The 16,071-nt window shown below is 35.9% G+C and overlaps 3 protein-coding genes across 4 annotated transcripts in view; 2 read left to right on the top strand and 1 right to left on the bottom strand.

Annotated features, from left to right (window-relative positions):
* The first annotated feature begins 928 nt into the window (after positions 1–928).
* LOC116020650 (cellulose synthase-like protein E1) lies at positions 929–4,059 on the top strand. Its single transcript, XM_031261127.1, has 8 exons — positions 929–1,295; positions 1,460–1,772; positions 1,982–2,122; positions 2,219–2,350; positions 2,446–2,655; positions 2,748–2,978; positions 3,079–3,417; positions 3,500–4,059. The coding sequence occupies exons 1-8, from the start codon at positions 1,009–1,011 to the stop codon at positions 4,040–4,042; spliced, it is 2,196 nt and encodes a 731-aa protein (XP_031116987.1). The 5' UTR covers positions 929–1,008; the 3' UTR covers positions 4,043–4,059.
* Positions 4,060–4,895: 836 nt separating this feature from the next.
* Positions 4,896–6,285, bottom strand: LOC116020697 (pollen-specific protein C13-like). Its single transcript, XM_031261192.1, has 2 exons — positions 6,060–6,285; positions 4,896–5,430 (listed from the first exon to the last, which is right to left on the bottom strand). The coding sequence occupies exons 1-2, from the start codon at positions 6,211–6,213 to the stop codon at positions 5,099–5,101; spliced, it is 486 nt and encodes a 161-aa protein (XP_031117052.1). The 5' UTR covers positions 6,214–6,285; the 3' UTR covers positions 4,896–5,098.
* A 7,263-nt stretch (positions 6,286–13,548) lies between these two features.
* The window catches only part of LOC116020651 (low affinity sulfate transporter 3-like), a 6,450-nt gene continuing 3,927 nt past the window's right edge, over positions 13,549–16,071 (top strand). Inside the window, exons 1-5 of one of the 2 annotated variants that reach the window (XM_031261128.1) lie at positions 13,549–13,632; positions 13,770–14,158; positions 14,287–14,335; positions 14,477–14,684; positions 15,803–15,980. In XM_031261128.1, the coding sequence (XP_031116988.1) occupies positions 13,602–13,632; positions 13,770–14,158; positions 14,287–14,335; positions 14,477–14,684; positions 15,803–15,980 (855 nt within the window). In that variant the 5' untranslated portion in view covers positions 13,549–13,601. Of the gene's footprint in view, positions 13,633–13,758; positions 14,159–14,286; positions 14,336–14,476; positions 14,685–15,802; positions 15,981–16,071 lie in introns of both variants that reach the window. The other variant, XM_031261129.1, reaches the window with a different exon arrangement.

The raw sequence follows: 16,071 nt of genomic DNA, 5'->3' as shown, positions 1-16,071 counted from the left end.
AGTTTTTCTGAATAAAAAGAAAAGTAATTAGCGGCTACAGCATTATTATCTTACAGTCATTTTTGTCTGAATAACGACCGTCGTTGGCTGAACGCCTGAATATAATGGCTGGCATGGCAGCGTACGTACGTATAATTAATGTTTTGGTACTGAAGACCTGCTGGCTTTTGATTGGTAGAACGCACAACTTTCTTGGACTTGCCCGGACTCTCTGAGTCTATGAATTAACCCGCCCCATTCTTATATAGCTAGGTCGGGTTGGGTTTTGGTTTTCGCAGCCCGCCTTGATTGGCCCACGGGTGGTAGTTGAATTTGAAAGTTAAAAGGATATTAAATTAAAAGTTTAGAACTAAACTTGATGATGTCACTATAATAAGAGGTGCACAAATTATTGTTTGGACCATGGTTCACACAATACTCATGGATCATAACAAAAAGTATATTATTCGTGTACGAAATTTGCATTATATAAAATAATATATTTTCAGTACTCAATATAATGTAATTACCAGGAATGTAATGTACAGTTTTAATATATTAAAAATATATTATTTATGTGTACATTATTTGATAGCACACCACCAATATAATGATTGATAAGAATGAGGGTGGTTTGTCGGAAGGATAAAGCTCATCTTGCCGGCTCTACATAGAGTCAGGGGCCAGTCCAAGAAAGTTGTCCGTTCTACCAATCAAAACCACCCTCCACACATATAAAATTCAGACCAGAAATTATTTTTAACCAAATTAAAAGGAAGATTACAAAGAAAAAACATTACCAAAACATTACGTATGCTGCCATGCCGGCCAGCCATTCAGCCAATGCCTATGATATCTGTCTATTACAGTATTAGTAAACATTATTTTTCTTACCTTGATTAACCAACGGTCGTTATAGTGGCATGATGAAGCTGTAAGATAATATAATACTGCTGTGGCGGCTAATACTTGTTTTTTTATTCAGAAAACTGGGAAGTAGAAAGGCAATATTCTTGGGTGTGGAGAATAATGGAAACCGAGTTAGTGGAGAATGGGAAGTACGAGCCTTTATTTGAAAGCAGGATAGCAAAAGGCAGGCTGGTTTACCGCCTTTTCTCAGCTTCCATTTTTGTGGGAATTGTTTGTGTTTGGATTTACAGAGTGATTCACATTCCAGAAGCTGGGGAATATGGAAGAATGGGTTGGATAGGGGTGTATGGGGCGGAGTTATGGTTTGGGATTTACTGGATTTTCACTCAGGCTCAGCGTTGGTGCCCTGTTTTTCGTCAACCTTTCAGACAAACACTCTTGAAAAGGTCTACATACTATTAAGTTTTTCATTCTCATATTAAGTGGTGCAAGTTGACTAGTTTGACTAGACTGAATAACTAGAAGTTGTTATACTCTGTGTCGATATTCTGTATGGTTAAATTATTTATATTTAACATTTTGTTGTTTCTCCTTTTGGCATGAGAAACAGGTATGGGAAGGCTTTGCCAAGAGTGGATGTGTTTATATGTACAGCTGACCCTGCAACAGAGCCGCCAATCATGGTGGTCAATACTGTTTTGTCTGTCATGGCATACGACTACCCAGCGGAGAAGCTGAGTGTTTACCTCTCTGATGATGCTGGATCTGAGCTTACCTTCTATGCTCTAATTGAGGCTTCCAACTTCTCTAAGCACTGGATTCCATATTGCAAGAAATTCAACATTGAGCCAAGGTCCCCATCAGCTTATTTTTGTTCTGACCAATATGATGTCAGCAGTGGCACAGATTTCTCACATGTAAAGGTGAGATGGGAAAGCCTTCTTGTGAGCAAAGTGCCACAAGGTTAAGTCAGATTGTCGATAGCTGATTAGCTCAAACTAAGAATGGCATATAGCTTATAGGTTGCTTAGACTGAGGATCAAACTTATAATCTAATCGTGTGTTTACCAAGTCATCAGCCTTGATCAACTTGACTAGGGTTACCTATGACATGACGTTCTTAATTTGGCAGAAGCTGTATCAAGAAATGGAGAAGAGAATCCAGAGTGCATGCCAACTTGGAAGAATCCCCACAGATGAATACAATAAGCACACAGGATTTTCTAAGTGGGATCCATCTTCATCTCGTAAAGATCATGCTGCTATCTTGCAGGTGCCATGAATTTTAAACTTTCTTGTCCTTCATTTTGGCTGTGTTTATTTAAATGTAGTGTGAATTGAAGCATTTTTTTTTTCTTACTTTGAAAAGATTGTAATTGATGGAAGAGAGCGAGAAGCCAAGGACAGTGAAGGCCACTCATTGCCAACTCTAGTTTACATGGCCAGGGAGAAAAGGCCACATCATTTTCACAATTTCAAAGCTGGTGCCTTGAATGCATTGGTCAGCTAATTAAACTCCAACAATATAATAATATACATTACTAACATTTGCTGCATCACCCCAATATTTTAATCTGTTAATTGATATATATTCAGATAAGGGTTTCATCAGAGATCAGCAATGCTCCTATCATTCTTACTCTCGATTGTGATATGTACTCAAACGACTCGGGTTCAGTTCAAGATGCGCTTTGCTTCTTCATGGATGAAGAGAAAAGCCACAACATTGCTTATGTACAGTATCCACAGGCTTTCCAGAATATTACCAAGAATGAGTTATATGGAGGCTCCTTTAGAATAATCTATGTACTACACCACACTTGATATGCTTTACAGAGTGACACTTACTCGTTTTATGTACTATATATCTTACTTGCATTACATTGTTTTCTGTATAGTTTGTGGAACTTCATGGCATGGATGGCTATGGTGGTCCTTGGTATATTGGAACCGGATGCTTTCACAGGAGGGACGCTCTATTTGGAATGGAATTCAGCAAGGCGGCTAGGAATGAATTATTGAAGAGTGAGCCTCCTACAAGAACACATCAAAATGTTGAAGAGTTTGAAGAGAGTCTGCAGAAACTAGTGAGCTGCACGTACGAGGAAAACACTCAATGGGGTCATGAGGTTTCTAATTTTTCGGTTTGAAGCGTTGAGTTAACATATGCATAAATTTGGAATATAGTATATGTTCTGATCATCATTGATTTATGTTTTTGATTGACAGATTGGTATGAAATATGGATGTCTAGTTGAGGATGTGCTGACGGGGTATGCGATTCTATGCAAGGGGTGGAAATCAGTTTATTTTAGCCCGGCAAGAAAGGCGTTTTTAGGTCTGACAGGAACCACTCTGGATCAGGTTCTGCTTCAACAAAAGAGATGGTCTGAAGGAGGCTTTCAGACTCTTTTTACAAAGTATAGTCCACTAGGAAAGTTCTTCAACATTGGTCTTACATATAGTTATTTGCCCTTTTCTCTTTGGGCTCCTGATTGCTTGCCAGTTCTATGTTACTCTATTATACCTTCTCTTTACCTACTCAAAGGGGTTCCATTGTTTCCTCAGGTAATTCCATCAATTCCCACCTCAACTGTACTATTCTTATTTTACATCAGTTCACAGATCATCTTAATTATGTCGAATGTAGGTCTCGAGCGTGTGGTTTTTGCCATTTGCTTATTTAGTAGTCACGACGCTTGCTTACAGCTGTGCTGAGTTCCTCTATACAGACGGAACGCTCCTAGGCTGGTGGAACGAGCAAAGAATGTGGCTGTACAAGAGATTAAGCGCTTACCTCCTCGCGTTTCTTGATATAATGCTGAAATTGGCGGGCTGTTCGAATTCAACATTTGTAATCTCGGCAAAGGTGTCGGACGAGGATGTTTGTGTGAGGTATGAGCAGGAGATGATGGAATTTGGGAGTGATTCTCCCATGTTTACCATCCTGTCATCTGTGGCTATGCTCAATGTCTTCTGCTTTGTTGGGGCAGTGAAGAAAATGGTGACACAAAGATTTGTGTTTGAGAATTTGGGGTTGCAGATTGTGCTGTGTGGGGTACTGGTTTTGATCAATTTGCCAATATACAATGGTATGTTGTTGAGGAAAGATAAGGGAAGGATGCCAAGCACAGTTACTTATAAAGCAATTGTTGTAGCTCTCTCTGCTTGCACTTTGTTCACTTTTTTGTAATTCCAATTCTGCTGCCTTAATTGGATCACTCCCTGTCCCTGGATGGCATAAGTTCAATATCTCACGGCAGGAAGACTCAACAGTAGCATACTGCTTTGGTAAAAATATTTATCAATAATATTTCTTATTGTTGATGGTTCTTTATAAGGTTTCTCAAAATATGTGACACAGTTTCATTTTGTTATAAACACATAAAAAATACAAAAATTATTAAAATGTAACAACTGTCGTTTCTTTACTTAAAGAAATAATGTTGTTTTTGGACCATAGTCCACAAAACTCTGTTGACCATAGTCCACGGTATAACAACCGGCTATTGTATAGGAGGTCTACAATAACAAAAAGACAAACTAGAAAAACAAAAGTTTGCCATTAGTCTATCTTTCATTATAGGCCTTGATCCAAAAATAACCTTCACATTATGTATCTGTAGTTTATTCATCTTGTACCTACAGTTAGACAATTTCTGACTTTCTGTACATGTAGTTATCATATTATGTGCCAACAATTATCAAGTTATTTGTTTTTCATGTATTAAAACGGTTAACCGTAAGTACATAATATGAACTGAAGGTACAAAATTTTTGTATCAGGGTTCACAATACAATATGAACCTTGATCCATGATATAACAATTGATAATTTGCCCCATGTTACACAAATACAATCGCTATATCATGAATTAAGACCCATAGTGCACTGTGGACCCCAGTCCAATACCTAGAATTTTGACTTCATAAGGTACAAAATGCAGGTTCATAATACACATGTACATAAACACGATATAATGAATATAAATTCTGTGTATTATATTAAGTATTTATGCGCTCATATCAACTATATAATTCTGTGTATTATGAACCTGAATTTTATACTTAAAAAAATCAAATCCTATATATTGTACAAATTCATTGTGAACCGTAGATCTTGATCCACCATATAAATTGCCACTCAAATACAAAAGAGAGTGCACATTGATATGACAACGTTAAATATACAAAGCATCGGCTTCAACCACAAATGAGTTTAGGATGAAAACAAGAAAAGTAATTGTTCATTAAAAATTGTCGTCGTTCAAGTGATACTGTTGGAGGACTTGTGGGCAGCTAGGCAAAGGTTGGGCAGTATCGAAACCCATGCTGTTGGCGAAACGGACGTCGCTGGTAATGCCGTTGTTGCGAGTGAGAATGACGCGAGCACGGTCGCGTCCTTGGCTGGGAACGTCGCAGAGAGGGTCGGAGCTCTGCTTCAGAACGACGTCGCAGAAGTCACCGCCGCGCTCGCTCTCCACCAAGATGCTGTACTCTCCCTCCGAGTTAGTTACGCCTTCGATGGTGTAGGCCAGGGCGTTGGTGCCCCTGTTTCTGCACTCAATCTGGACCCTTGATCCTGTCAATTTAATTAGGAACATTAACTAACTAAATTGGTCTGACCATTAATTTGGTAATTATATAAAGTTTTACCAGTAATTTATTAATCTTCTTGATTTGAGCTAGTTAACTATATGTAACTTAAACTAGTTTATATTCTTAGGCAGTTATATATATGTCAAGGACGGTTTCCGTGTGTTAGACTCAATGAATGAACGGGCCAACTGGTTAACTTGCATTATGGGTAAAGGAAGTGTTAATAGCGTTAAAGGGTGTTTTGCCTCATACACTGGCCAAGTTAGGCAAGCCGATCCGATTGAGTTTTGGGAGCCTTTCTAGTCTAGGACTTGACTGTGAAGGGACATATGTGATTCGAAGGGCACAACTAGTCGGGAGCCCGTTTCCTGATGAGCCTATGACAAGGCAAAATCAGTATGACACGTATGAAGATAAGGTTGGTCTGCTGTCATGAGGGGTCCCGGGATGCCACACGAGTATTGTATGCTATGCTAGACTCTATGCCTTTAATGTAGACTACCTAAGCCGATTTATCTTTTTTCAACACTTTCAAGAGTGGAGACTAGTAATAAAAATAAAAGTGATGATCTATATATCTGATGAGAGCTTAATGAGTTGAAGAAAATGTACCGGGGATATATCTGGTGGCGGTGGTCTCAAAGCCGCAGTTGCAGGTGTCGCAGTAGACTTTGCCCTTTACGAGGAAAGGGGTGTCCATGAAATGGGCGGTGGCGGTAACGGCGGCGAGCGAGCAGAGAGCAAAGAACGCCACCAATGTTGCCATGCTTTTTGGTTTCCTAGTAGCCCAGAGTGGATGGGTTGATATAATGGCCGGCCGGCCGGTTGAGAAATGTTTGGGGAGAGGGTTGTGCTACTAGCAATCATGAAATTAAATCATTAAAAGGCATCCATTAAAGAAAAGTAGAAAAAGTAAAAGAATGACTTTTTTCCTTTACTCCATCGATTAATGTTATATAGTCGTTAATCTTTACCCGGTTTAATCCCCATTCTGTATTTAAAATTATTCGTTAATGTGAAAAACAATTCTAAAAAAGATACACCATGCATAATATGAAAGAATTATAGTTTTTTTTTAATTAAATAAAATGATACTTATTTATAGAACTATATATAAATAATAAATTTTGAATTAATTGAAAGACAAATAATAAATTATGAATTAATTGTCTTTAACCTCCAAAATTATTGTCCTTATATATGCTTGTAAAATAAATTTGTGATGGTATATTGATTTCATGTTACTCCACAGTTAGAATATTAACAAGTTTGAGGAGAAATTGAGAAATAAATTAAAGCTAAAAAGAATAAGGGCAAATTTAAAAAGATATTATGATTCTACAAAAAATTTAAATAGAATGTACAACTAATCACAACAAACAATTACACTAACAGATTTTTATTTTGATTAGAACTTTATCAATATTTACTGTTATACTCCGTATAATTTAGTAGATATTGATGGGATATATGGAGTGTTTATAGTATTTCAATCCAACCAGTTTTGGAAACTCTCATACCTCCTAAATCGAGAAGTTAATTGATCTCTGAGGTTGGTTTCCGATTGTAGCAACAACACATACCATGTCAGCCACCAAGTTGTTGTCTTGATAGTCACATCCGCACCCGACATATGTGTTATATGATTGACCTAAGCCACCCATCCATAACCGTACGCCACATCAAACTTGTTAGTGAATTTTCAACGTATATTCCTTGCTCTAACTCTATGAATACTGTGCCCCACCAACTTGAAGATGAATCTAATTTGTTAGACTCTACCTACATTTTTAGACCTAGTTGAAGCCGCCTTATGATGAGCCATTGTAATTTCAAATTGCACTTGACTTTATTATCACAATCAATATCATTATTACTTTACTTTGCTATTCTTTACTACACATTGTAATTTTTTTTGTAGTGTACATATCTTAGATCATTTACATTATCAAATATCATCTTATTTTTTACTCCGTACTTAATAATAGTAATAGGCATTATAACGACGGATTAATTGTTGCCACATGATGTCATGCATGTGTTAGATTTGGGATAACTTGATGGATGAGAAATTAAAGGTTCAGAGAGGAAAGTAACAAAGAAGTAAAGAACCTATCATCATTGTGGATCACTTGATTATTTTCTTCGTTAGGTAAACATTAATGATAATTCATAATTTGTTCCACTACCATTTGTCTCCTATGATGAATCCGAAGACATTGCAAAATGTATAGATATATAATTACTACGGCTTGCCTTAGCTTGTAGAGAAATATTGTTCATATCTATGTTTAAATTATCACAAAAAATGCCAAGCACATTGTGCTCAGATGACATGCAGTGACTCTTTCATATGGGAGGTCATGAAATCGCCTCTCAATGGAGGCGGTATTAACTCTTGCGTGTCTATTTCACCGCGAACAAATAAAAACATGATAAATTATCTAACAAAAAACTCATTTGGCAAATGAACTTTTCCTACTCTTATCAACTTTAAAAAAAAAATCAAAATAAAAATATATCTTAGTTTATCTTTTTGTTTTTTACACTTATCACAATTATTAGTTGGCTTATTAACTACTAATTTTTATTTATTTATTATTATTATTTTTTTACCTTTAGCTAGTTTTCAACTCGACGTACCAAATAAAGCCTACATAATTTGTTAACTCGAGGTACATAATATGTTAATTGGGTTGAAAAAATCGCTAGGTGTTCCTCGGTCGCTCGAGGAGCGCCTAGCGCCTAGGCGGGGATTAATTGGCATCTAGGCGCCCATGTAATTTTTATTTTATATTTTATTTTTAAAAAAAATTTGTATATATATATATTTTAACTTTTAAGACTTGATAATTATAAACTATTTAATACTTTAATAGTTAATAGTAAAATATTAAATATTAACATAAAAAGCATCTATAGTTTGAACAATATAGGGTTATTTCACTCAAAACAATGTCGTTTTGAGTGAAATAACCCTTTTAAAAAAGATGGTAACAATAGCTAATCGGCTGACTAGGCGGCTTAGTCAGTGCCTAGTCGGCCTAATCGACGCCTAGAAGGCCTAGGCGACGCTTAAGCGGCCTAGTCGACCAGCCACCTAGATCACCGATTATGGGGATACGCTAGGCGGTCGACTAAGCGCCTAGCACCTAGGAGGCGATTAATCAGTGCTTAAGCAGAATTTTTGCTAACACTGGTAATTATATAATTCAAATGTTGTTTTGGACCATAGTTCATAATGCAAGGTGAGCATGGTCCATGGTATAATTTGCCTCGTAGGGTTGTAGTATAAACTTGGGCCTTTTGCCTAGATATGATAAGAAAATCCAAAATTGTGTTCCAAATTGAAAATTCATTACAATATAATCTGTAGTTGTCACATTCCTTTAATGGTGCATTACGGAACGAAACAAAATCCATTGATTGCATCGATCGCCACAAGAAACAATAATTGATTCAACCAATTAATTATATTACATAAAGCGACATCATTCATTCGAGGACTAAATTGGCTGGAAACATTGCAATAATCAAGAACAGGATCGATAAGACTAGCTAAGATGTGTTTTAATCTGCAGTACACGCTAAAGAAGGTGAAGATTGTTGGGAAGAAATTCAGCAATGGAGAAGTGGATGAGAAAGGGTTACTGTCGGAAGAGGTTGAGAGATGGAAGAGTCAACAACAACAGCAGAAGATAGACAGAGGCTCCCATTCCCTTGGTGATGATGAAGATTCTATGAATAAGGATTTTAATGTGGGCAATAACTGATCCATTGTTGTCATCATTTATGTTTGCTTTGGTTGTTCTGTACTGTGTTGTTGATGTAAGTATTACGTACACCTTTTGCTAATGCTCCACTATTCTCATCATCTCCTCCCTCAAATCTCAATATGTGTGTATTTATGTATTTTTTTTTTTGGTAAATTCACCGGGTCGATCTCTGTTCGTTAATGGTCCGGGTGCCAGGTTCACCTATATATCATCGCTCCGGGAGGTACGAGAGCTGGCGCATGGGGAATCTTCACTTGTAAAATTGAACCTGGGTTCTCCATAAATTCTTTCCCACAAAGAAAACTCACTTGCCACTTGAGTTACCTAATTGGGTTTATATATGCTGTATATATAAAATAAAATTTTATAGTATTGGTTGACTGAGACTCAAAAACTCTCAAATCAACAATTCCTTTAGCCACCAATGTCCTTTACCGATTTCTGCCAAACAATTTCCCCTCCTAGTACCTGCCCGTCTTAGCTGCAGGTCTGTGAGATGATACTTGTTAAGATCAAACACACTATATGCCAAAAGTTATACCTCACAACGAATGCTCAACTTTATTTCCTGATATACCGCCACTACATTTTGAAGAGACATGATTATGAACCTACCCTTCACGGACCTCTGCCCCCAACAATTCCTTTAGCCACCAATTACTGGACTTAGCTGTTTACCGACCTCCGCAAAACAATTCGCAATCTCTTTCCATTGGACCATGGTTTAAAGAACCTCTGAGGGATCCCTATAAGAAAAAACACAAATTCCTATCAACTTTGTTTATTATTATTTTTGAATTTACTCTAACCTAACAAATGTTGGGATTGGACTCAAATCCGGGAACTTTCTTAAAAGTAGGTTTTCATTGACTTTCTATCTAGCTATTAATATGCGAAAGACACATCAAAGATTTTTATTTATCGTTAAAATTGGATGAAAATTTCTGTCCACTTTAAATGGATGGAATGGGCACCCATCAGGCCATCACAAGTTTGAGGTGTGCCATTTTCCATTCACAGTTCATAGCAATATATTGAAGTAGCTAGTATAGGACAGTTGGGAAAATTTTGAGAATTTAAGACAATGACAAATTTTGAACTTATCGTCATGCTGGTAGGATAACAAAATTAATTAAAAAAAAAAACTGAAATTGTTTAAATGTTAAAACCGACAGTCAAATCGAATTAATTTGATCAGTAGTCACCACTGAACTGATTAATGAAATTAATTCGAAGTGGTCAATTATGCAATATTTAATTGAATTATGCGCGCTAGATGGATTGAATAGAGGCTGAAAAGAAGGGAAGGTGAAAATGAAGAATGTATTAGGACACAAAGAGGGGAATATTAAGAGTGATAAACCCATATATAATTAAGTGTAATCAGGAATATAATGATGCGCAATTCACTTTCCCACTAAAAGCACTACAAATACAACTGTAAACTATTCGGTCATTATATCACAAATGTGTGAACAAAGGAAGTCAACAAGCAAAGAGTGGATGTTGGAATATTGGCCTAATCAATCACTGACTCAGTACGTGCAGTGGAGAACCATTCAATTTTTGTCAAGTGCCACAGTTGTAAAGAGTTGGTGAACCAAATTGTTAATTAGCATTATTTAATTAGGCTACAACACGTGACACTTAGTCATGCATATCCCTCACTTATAAGCTATAAAGTCACTTTATGCTACTCGATCACAAGGTTATTGACATCGAAAAGTATATTTAATTTTGGTGCCTAGTGGTGCCTTTAATTTGCCAATTAAGTGGATGCGTCATTTTCATGGACGTTAAAAAACAACCATTGGAGCACAAATTGCTTGCCCATAACAGAAGCCCAGGTGCACTGAATAGTCGTGTAAAATGTGTGACCATTATTTTGGTTACCAAATGGAAATCGCTTAACAATAATCAGTTGGACCAGTGGTTCGCACAGGTGGATCATAAATAAAAAGTACATTTTTAATATACTAAACGTATATTATTTTTGTACATAAAGTACATTATTTTATAGTACTATAAAATAATGTACATTTCAGTACAAAAATAATGTACCTTTTGTACAAAAATAATATACTTTATATTCATGGTCCACACAGTTATGTGGACCCTGGTCCACACAATAATTTGCCTCAGGTTAATTACTCCATGCTTATTAAGTGGACCTGACCATGGTTCGCACAACTGTGTGAATCATATATATGATAAAATTTTTTTTTTATGTATAATGTATATTATTTTTATACATTGCATACATTATTTGTATGTATATGATACATTATTTTATACGTAATGTTCATAGTTTAAATCAATTGAATGTGTACAAAATAGTATGACAACAATTTGAATGTTCATTATTTATATCCATGAGATTCATTATTATCTGACTATGTATAAACTGAATGAAGGTTGATTATTTAGACATGTATATTTTAGACCCATCTCTGTTGTATCTGAGATTCATTCTTTGTAGAACATAGTTAGACTTATTCAGCACACACATCCCCTTTACTTAAAAATCTAATATTTAGTAAATCAACGTTCAGTATTTGTATTCATAAAATTTATTATTTGTAATTTTGTATGCATAAAATACATTATTTATGTGAATGTGTTCTGATGCATGAGCCACATAGTTTTGTGGACTATCGTCTATAGTAAAATTTGCCTTCATGGCTTGTCAAAAACAATTATGTTGAGTGTATTAGTTCAACTCCCTTTTTATTTTTTTAAAATTATTTTTTAAAAAATAATCTCGATTTTCCCATTTCGTCACTATATTTTAGACTTCATATACCCGCCCTAAGCCCATGAGAAATTTAATCGAGCCAATTGAAAAAGATAAAAAATGTGTTTTTGGTGTTTCAATTGTTAACTTTTTAATATTAGGGTTGGCTTGTTTTTAAATTTCAATAAATATAGTCCCTCAATTATGCACGGTGTTGCAAATTCAACTGCTCACGGTATATATAGTATTCTAATAAGGTAGTGTTTGGTTTACAGAATGTGAAATTACTTTGAATAATAATATTACCTCTTCAAAAGTGACTAGATGAGATTACAAGAACAATATTAGATTATGTGTTTGGTTAGAATATGTAGTATTAACTTGTTTAGTTGAGGGTTATATTTTAGATTATACGGATTATTAATCAAATTACTCTAATGCACTCAATACATACATACATATACACCCAAGTAAATTAATAAATAAACAATAATATGGCTTGAGCAGCTCGATTGTTCGAGCTTGAGTTCATGCTCGAACTCGAGTTTGAGTTCGAATTTAACCTGCTTGATTTTAAATTCATATTTCGATTGTTCGAGCTTGAGCAGCTCGATTGTTCGAGCTTGAGTTGATGCTCGCCGGCCTAGCGTATCACATTAAATGATGGTCTAGGCGGCTGGCCGGCTAGGCGACCGCCTAGGCCGCTTAGGCGCTGACCGCCTAGGCGTTGAATAGACCGACTAGGCCTTCTAGTCGGTCGATTAACTATTGTTCTTTTTTTTAATGGGTTATTTCACTCAAAACAACATCGTTTTGAGCGAAATAATCCTAAATTGTACAAACTTTAAATATTTTTTAGGTTAATATTTAATATCTTAATATTAACTATTAAAGTATTATATAATTTATAATTATTAATCTTTAAAAAATTAAAAATACTTAAACAAATTTTTAAAAAATATAAAATAAAATAAAAAATACACGGACGCCTAGGCGCCGATTAATCCCCGACTAGGCGTCCTAGGCGCTAGGCGCTCCCCAAGCGCCTAGCGATTTTTTCAACCATGTATAACATTACCCAATTCATATTACTTAGGTAATCTTATCAGACCGAATGCCCCTATGATGAAAATTTGAATTTACAACACCTTGAATAGTTAAGGGGTCATATTTGGTTAAACTTTCATAAGGATTTACCCAAAAAAGGAAATAAGCCAAGAAATTAATAAATTCATCTTATTCAAAGTGCAAGTTGTTATTACTCCGCATTATTTTTTATTTATACTTATTAGATGATCACAGTTTTGTCGAATTAATTCTAAACTCACAACATTTCTCCTCTAGAGACACTACAGAGGTAAATCACAAGTTAGACAATCAGCCCACTAGTTAGACTATAATATTCATGTGTACACATAGGATATATATATCCAACCCACATCTTTATATTAATTCGGGTGATAAACCACTGTGCTAAGTCCTGTTATTACAAGTTGTTAATTTTTTTTAGGGCGTAGTGGGAAACTTTTATAGTACTTTAATTAACATAAGCAGCACTTTAACGTTAATACCAATGCTATTAGAGTGACGTATGGTTTATTATCCGGCCTGTATAAAGAACCCAATATTCTTGAAGGCCCTGAGATGCAATATTCAGATAATCTTGCACTGAATGGTAAGCATATTCTCCACTACTACACTAATTACTAGTATTACCATTCAAGATAGCTTAATTAATGTCATGCCTTCAATGCCAGAAAAGTTCTTGATTAATTTACTAGTGTTCTAAAACTGTGTTTAGCTTGTATTTAGTATCTGGAATGGCCATTGCTCCGACGACCGGAGTTGAGATGACAGAATTGGAACTCTCTTATGAGTTCTCCCAAACACTTCAAAAAACCTCCTCAACCCGCCGCGCCGACGTCGAAGAAACCCTGCAGGCGGCGGTTGAGCGTGCTAGTTGGGTGCTCAATGTCCCCGAGCCGCCGGGTTTGTCCCGGAAGCTGGAGGGGTCGGTCAAGAAAACGGGGTCGTTTCTTTTAACTGCGCTCCAACGCCTGAAAAAGCGCCCGGTCCAGGCCGCCCTCTCGGGTTGTGAGAGCGTGTTTCCGCCTCTTTCATGGGGCAAAGAATACAGTTTGGTCAAGTTTAAATCCGACGTCTTGGCCGGTCTCACCCTCGCAAGCCTCTGCATCCCCCAGGTTAATATATATATGCTCTGTCTTAACTAAAAGTTTAAGTCAATATATATACGTTCTGTCTTAAGTAAAAGTTTAAGTTAATATTGAGACTACTGTATTTCTGTTTATCGATTTTGTATGTTGTGTAGAGTATTGGTTATGCTGCTCTGGCAAATCTGGATCCTCAGTATGGCCTTTGTGAGTCCATTTCTTGTATCTTTTTCCCAATACATACGCATATAAAGTTAATAACCTTGTATTTGTTTCATGATTGGATTGAAGAGAATTAATTACGTTAATAATAAGTTGGCTAGGTGGTTTTGGTTTGATATGATGCAGACACAAGTGTTGTTCCTCCACTTATCTATGCTGTGATGGGGAGTTCAAGGGAGATAGCGATAGGACCAGTGGCGGTTGTCTCGCTTCTCATATCCTCAATGGTTCCGAAGCTAGAAGATCCTGCGACAAACCCAGCTGGGTACACAAGGCTGGTTCTCACTGTCACTTTTTTTGCTGGTACCTTCCAAGCTGCTTTTGGAATTTTAAGGTAACATAACTAAACGTACTGTACCCAATTGTACCCAATTACTAAGACTTTGTGGTCTGGTGGCCCCCGGTTACACTCTTATGTAAGGGATGATCGAGCCTGAGTGAAGACAATAGGGTGATAGTTACCTAATTAGTCTGGGACTAAGAATTTTACTTTTTGTGGATAATAAAATCATAAAAGAAAAGTCATAGATTTACTAGTCAACTTTCACTTTTTTTTTTTTAATATCTTTTGCAACATTTGACCGAGTGTTACTATATTTGCCGGGTTTTGTGGGTAGTAAATACTACCACCTACACATTCCAACAATTTGAAAATGAATATGAAAAATCTTGAGTAGGGATTGTAACGATCACGGTGATTACATTCACCATTGGTGCGCCTTCTATACTTTTACTCTCCATTCCCAATTTATGGTGCGTGGGTGGAACTTTTCGAAATTCATTTCCACCCCACTGGATGTGTGAATACACATAAGTTTTTATTTTATTAAAATATTTAAAAATAAAAAATATTTAAATATAGTAATTAAGTTATTATTTATAATTTTCAACTAACTTATTTATTTAGAACTAAAATATTAAAATTTAAGGTGGATTATATTTTTTGTAGGCTAGCTTTAGGAAATAACTATTAGTACTCATTTTTTCTATTAACTAATTAATTATATATATAAATTAATAAACACACACATGCATGCCAAGTACCTTGTGCTAAGATGGTAGGGTAGTGGTTCTCCCATATGGGAGGTCATCATGAGTTCAAGCCTTAGTGGTTAGAATGGAATTCTATTCAAGTCAACTTGCATACCTTTTGGAATATTTAGGTAATTAATTAAACTCATTAATTCACTTCTCTATTTGCCAAGTCAAATTCTAAATATAGTATGAATATGATGACATGTATCAGAAATTAAACAATACAATAGCCAATGAGCTTCTGTCTAGTGGTTGAGGTCATGAATTCGAACTCAGTAGAGATTGTATTGACCTTTTATTACCCTCTTTTTCTTCTATCAACAATAAAATCATGATATGTATGCATGTGACAAGGGTTTAACTCTATAAGAGTCCATATATCATTTTCGTTCCAATTGAATTTTACATCCTATCCAGGTTGGGGTTTCTGGTTGATTTTCTTTCCCATGCTGCAATCGTTGGGTTCATGGCGGGCGCAGCCATTGTGATTGGCCTGCAACAACTCAAACCTCTGTTTGGCATCTCTAATTTCACAAACAAGACTGATGTTGTCTCTGTCCTAACTCACATCTTCACATCACTCCAGCATTATCCAGTACCTACTATACTTAGCTTATATATATATATATATTATCCTCTTTTTTTTTTTTTTTTTTTTTTTTTTTTTGTCTCTTTTTAAAAAAAAA

The sequence above is a fragment of the Ipomoea triloba genome, chromosome 5 (assembly GCF_003576645.1).
Source record: "Ipomoea triloba cultivar NCNSP0323 chromosome 5, ASM357664v1".
Classification (NCBI taxonomy): Eukaryota; Viridiplantae; Streptophyta; class Magnoliopsida; order Solanales; family Convolvulaceae; genus Ipomoea; species Ipomoea triloba.
This window is presented reverse-complemented; position numbering and strand designations above follow the sequence as displayed.